Source organism: Miscanthus floridulus, chromosome 17, assembly GCF_019320115.1.
Source record: "Miscanthus floridulus cultivar M001 chromosome 17, ASM1932011v1, whole genome shotgun sequence".
In the NCBI taxonomy this organism is placed as follows: Eukaryota; Viridiplantae; Streptophyta; class Magnoliopsida; order Poales; family Poaceae; genus Miscanthus; species Miscanthus floridulus.
This window is the reverse complement of record NC_089596.1, coordinates 10728847-10734047: the sequence shown is the minus strand read 5'-3', so window position 1 is coordinate 10734047 and position 5201 is coordinate 10728847. Positions and strand designations below refer to the sequence as shown.

Genomic DNA, 5201 nt, shown 5'->3' with positions numbered 1-5201 from the left:
GTGCAGAAAACATTGACCAAAATTAATCTACCTTGGTAAGAGAGAAATCTACTGATCCCATTCAGCCTGTTTTCAATTTTTGAAACCAAGTGTGAGAAGTCTAGGATAGTAGGTTTGGTTGTGCCTAGAGGCAACCCAAGGTATGTGAAAGGCATTTTGCCTACTTCACATCCAAAAGTATGAGCTAGATGCTGGCCTTTTTCCTCTGTAACATTGATAGGGACCAAGAAGGATTTACTGAAATTAACATGAAGTCCACTGGAATCTGAGAAGCTTCTAAGAAGGCGCTTGAGATTAAACAGGTTGTTGGCTGAAGAAGGTAGAATTAGCAAGGTATCATCAGCATATTGTATAATGGGGTAGTTCCCTCCAAAGTCTTCAGTTAGGGGATGCTTTAAGATACCCATTTGCCATCCTTTGTTAACAATACACTATAGGAAGTCTGCAGCTAAGACAAAGAGAAGTGGAGAGAGTGGGTCTCCTTGCCTGACTCCTCTCTTGCAAGTAAAGGGCTCACCAGGGATTCCATTCAACAACACTAAAGAAGTTCCTGATTGGAGAAGATTTTTTATCTAGTTAATCCATTTGGGAGTGAAACCTTTGTGCTCAAGAATCTGCAGGATGAGCTGGTATTCAATCTAGTCAAAAGTGAAAGTCCTATGTTTGGTTTTGGTAGTTGAGCAAGAATGGCACTCATGAAGATGATGAGAGGTGGCCACAAGTGATGATCAAGTGCTCAATTCTTGGAAAAGAAAAAAGAGTAAAACAAAATGCATAGGCTCTAAGGCAAAGGTATAAGTTAGAGCATTTTGTTTTGCCGGTCAAGACACAATAGAGTGCCAACAAAACCTTGATCTGATAGATGGTTTCTGAGGGCTGAGTTGTTTCTTTGAGAATTTGGTGTTGATACTTTGTAAACACTTTCACAAACTCATTGAAAGGTGCTTACAAAATTTCATAGGATTGGATGTCGTTGGTTGAATTTTGCCTTTTTACTGGTTTGTTTCGGGCTGCTGTCCAGGCAAACTTGGCCAGGCCGACCTAGCATCTCGGCTAGGCCGACATCCTGGCCAGGCCGCCATAATATCTCGTCTAGGTCGGGCTTCCCTGTTTGGGTACTACACAACCCAGCCAGACCGGCTGTGCATCCTGGCCAGGCCGGCTTTCTGCTGCTTGCTGCGACTTCGAAGTGAATACAGTATATATCGTCCCAGTTGGCTTTTATATCGTCCCATTCTAAATACATTGGATTGAAAGGCTTAATCTGAATAAATTTTTCCTTCGTTCACCCAAAAAAGTGTTTAATCTGAAAGATCAAGCTCTGCCTATCTGAACAAACCTTTATACATTTGGGTATTATTAACATTGGTAAATAAAAACAAACAAGTGAATACAGTATATACTAGTGTATTAGCAGCAGTAATGCTTGTGAAAAGAAAAACGAGACACTTAGCAATAATGATTAGTACATGCTTATTAGCGAAAACCCATAAAAAGCACCTATAGCAATATTTTTAGTCATCGTCATCATCCTACTGGACCAAGAAGACGCCTGAGCATTCAGATTCAGAGAAAAGGCTCTCACACGGTCACGGGCTCACGGCTCGGCCATGTCCTTGGCGAACTCGCCGTCCTGAGCACGGCCATCGACCACCACAGAGACGGGCACCTCGTCGGCGTTGCTCATGTCGTGCTGCTGGACCACGAGCACCGACGACGTCACCCCGTGGCCGGACGATGCGAGCGCGTCGCCGGTGGGCCCGAGCTCCGGGTGCTCTGCCGGGCGGACGGCGAGCTGCGCCACCATCGCGGACGGCAGCCGGCCCTTGCCGACGACGACCAGGCCGTACTCCCTGCTCTTCCCGATCGACACCACCTCCTCGATCACGTTGCCGACCACCACCCTCTCCTCGAACCGCACCAGGGACCCCATCCTCTGCCGGAACTCCGCCACCGCCGCCTCGTCCAGCTCCTGCACGCACCATTAATTGTTCATGCAACAACAAACAAAATGTCATCTTGATCGATCAGAACTTCAGAAGTGTGTTGTGATATATGGGATTGCACGTCACTGTAAGTTACCTTCTCCTTGCCGGCGTCGACGACGGCCGTGGAGAACGTGTAGCTCCCGTCGGCGTTCTTGGTGTGGGACGGGCGCAGCGTGACCTCAGACTGCTCCTCGCTGCCGGCCTTGCCGTCGACGAACCGCACGACGGTGACCTGCACGCCAGGGTGCTCGGCCATCCTCCCGGCGAGCTCGAGGGCCTCCCTGTCGTCTGGCCCGCCGAAGAACACGACGCAGACGCCGTGCGCCACCTGCTCCGAGCTGACCTGCTCGCCGCCGCCGAAGCCGCCGTCGACGAGGAAGGCGACGGAGCAGGGCGCCTCGCGGAGAATCCGGCGGTTGACGGCGCGCCACTCGGGGCCGAGGTTCTCGACGTCGTCGCCGCCGTGACCCGTTTGGCGCTTGTGGAACGGCAGGACGACGAGGGAGACGCGCTTGTCCTCGGCGACGGCGGCGACGTCATCGTGCATGGTGTGGAGCGCGGACACGGCGGTCATGGCGCGGACGTGGACGTGGCCGAGCTGCGCGTACGTGTCGAAGGCCACGTCCACCTGGTTGTGCGGCTCCCCCGCGCGGCGCGGGCGCAGGAACGGCAGCCCGTTCCGGCGCGCGGCGCGCGCCATGAGGATGGAGGAGGTGCGCTCCGTCAGCTCCACCATGCGGAGGATGTAGAGCTTGACGAGGCGGCGCGGCTGCGTGTGGCCGCGGATGGTCTCGATGAGGTTGATCACCGCGGGCACGTCCTGCCCGCCGTGGATGCAGGCCAGCACGCGTAGCTCCATTGTGGCGCCGGCGCCGGCCGAGGCGGACGGCGAGGACGGCGCGGAGGGGTCGGGGACCTGGAGCTTGCGGTGGTGCAGGCGCCTGCGGCCGGCGGCGCGCGCTGGCTTGTAGATGGCCATGACCGTGGGCGTGGTGATGAAGGTGGTCACCAGCGCCATGAGCACCAGGATGGCGAACGTCTCCTCGTTCAGAACCTGCAGCCATGATGAGAAATCACATTGTTGCAGAGCATGTGGAAACTTCTGCGGGAATTTTTTACGGAATTCTTCTTCAAACTCAGTTGCTCTCATGCTCTGTACAGTTCATTTAGTCCCTTGGCACTGTATTTTGCAGATGCAGAGTTCAAATTATTTGGGATCAAATTGAATGGTTTTGGGATGTTGGATTCAACATTCAAGCAACATGGTTGGACACTCAGGTCGATGCTTTTCGTGTATTCCTTCAAGTCTTCGGAACAGAAATCTCGGCCCAAACCTGACCCGGCAAATGCATTAGGTGTGAGTATGACACTGATGATCAAGACGAGCTTGCTTTTCTTTCTCCTCATTCTTTTTTCCTCTATTTCTCTTCTACTTCTTCTATTTTCTTCCCTTATCTTTCTTTAGTCATGCATAGAAATGTTGAGAGAAGAGGGGGCTCCATTGTTCACGCTGGGTCTAGTTCTGCCCCTAGGTTTGGAAGAGAGTAATGTAAATGCAATGCATGACGAAACCAAAAATAGCCACTAAGGTTGAAAAAGCTATGCTATGGCCAATGGTGCACTGAGAGGGTGTTTGTGTTATTTTTCCACACATTAACTGCTATTATCTGATTTGGTCCAACTAGTGAAATACTTGTTATCTAGATGTCCAGCTAACAATTAGCTGATCTATTATCTATACTTGTTTGGATCCAAAAGAGATAATCATTGGCAAATAACTACTATCTACCGGGATCCAAACAGGGTCTAAAATTGAGTTTTTGACTCTTGCCATTCAATCAATAAAATGAACAAACAAGCTACAAGCAAGATCATATTCGCACATGAGGTGATCTATGAGACAAGGGAATATATTGATTCGATACGCTATACAGGCAATACACTTACATTTTGAAGTTTGCTGAGTGTATGACGGTGGACGGGCGGACTAGGTTTTTTTTTTCTGGGAGGGGGGGGGGGGGGGGGGGGGGGGGGGGGCTGTGATGGAAAATTTAGGGCAATTTGATTTGGGATGGGTGCTAGCTAGGTCCATTGGAGTTAGGTGACGGGTGTGTTGGTTGAGTTGGCTTGTTTACCTCGTAAGCATCTTGTGAATTAGTTAGAGCTGGCTTGTTATCTCTAATCAGTTGAAAGTTGAGTTTGGCTTCACAAGAGAGCTAACCACGGACCGAGTGAGTTATCAAGTTTTGATGTTTGTTATTTTTTGGTCCAGCTGTAGCCTCTAGTGTGTACCCTGAACTGAACTTAGCAACATGATGAAAAACACAAGTTAAATGTTGGAGTAGCATTACTCAGCTCTAAAGTGACAAAAAATGATCATCCCTGCCACTGTAAGACTATCTAGCCACTAGGCACTCGAGTCTGTTCCACTTTATAAGTCAGTTCCGGTATTCTTAGGTATATAATTTTTACTTATATATTTAAGGAAAATATATATTTAGATGTTTAATAAAAATACATCTAAAAAATTAAATTGGCTTCCAATATAGGCCTTGTTTGGATGCACATGTATTCATCTCAATTCACATATGTTAAAGTGGATTAGAGTGTAACTAAACTAAGTCTCGTTCTAATCCACTCGAATACATGTGGATTGAAGTGGTTAAACATGCTTCCAAACAACAACTTACAACGACAGGATCGAAGAAAGCAAAAGGAAGACGGCAAGGAAAGGTAAAGACCACCGGATGAGCGACGATATTCATGGACTCATGGTAACTCCTGGTCATTCTACAAGGTGTATTCCACTTTCCAAATTCCAACGCACCGCACAGGTCATTCTACACTAGCAGCCAATAGAAGAAGATTCATGCCACCGACGACGACATGCTGCCGCTGGCGCGCGCGCGTGCGCAGAGGAGGCGAGCGAAGATGACGATCGAGAGGTGGTTCAAACACACGAGGCGGAGGTGGGATCGCCGGGTACCTCAGCTCAGCTCCTTGGATTTGGCAACTTGTACGTAGGCACTGCGACGACGAGCGACCCATGGCAGGGCAGGGCAGGGCAGCGTGGGGCTCCCGTGATTCCATTGCCATTTGCCATTGGCCATTGGTGCTTGGGAGTTGAGACTGAGACGAGAGCGAGAGACGGAACGGACTCTCTCTGCTTGCATGTGAACTGAAAGCGTGGTCATGACGGGACTGACGCGTGGG

The 5201-nt window shown here is 49.8% G+C and overlaps 1 protein-coding gene across 1 annotated transcript; it reads right to left on the bottom strand.

Moving 5' to 3' along the window:
• Positions 1–1342: 1342 nt before the first annotated feature.
• On the bottom strand, positions 1343–3138 carry LOC136515203 (cation/H(+) antiporter 20-like). The gene is made up of 2 exons (XM_066508867.1): positions 2083–3138; positions 1343–1972 (listed from the first exon to the last, which is right to left on the bottom strand). Exons 1-2 carry the CDS (start codon positions 3136–3138, stop codon positions 1598–1600), a joined length of 1431 nt encoding a protein of 476 aa, XP_066364964.1. The 3' UTR covers positions 1343–1597.
• Between the last annotated feature and the right edge of the window lie 2063 nt (positions 3139–5201).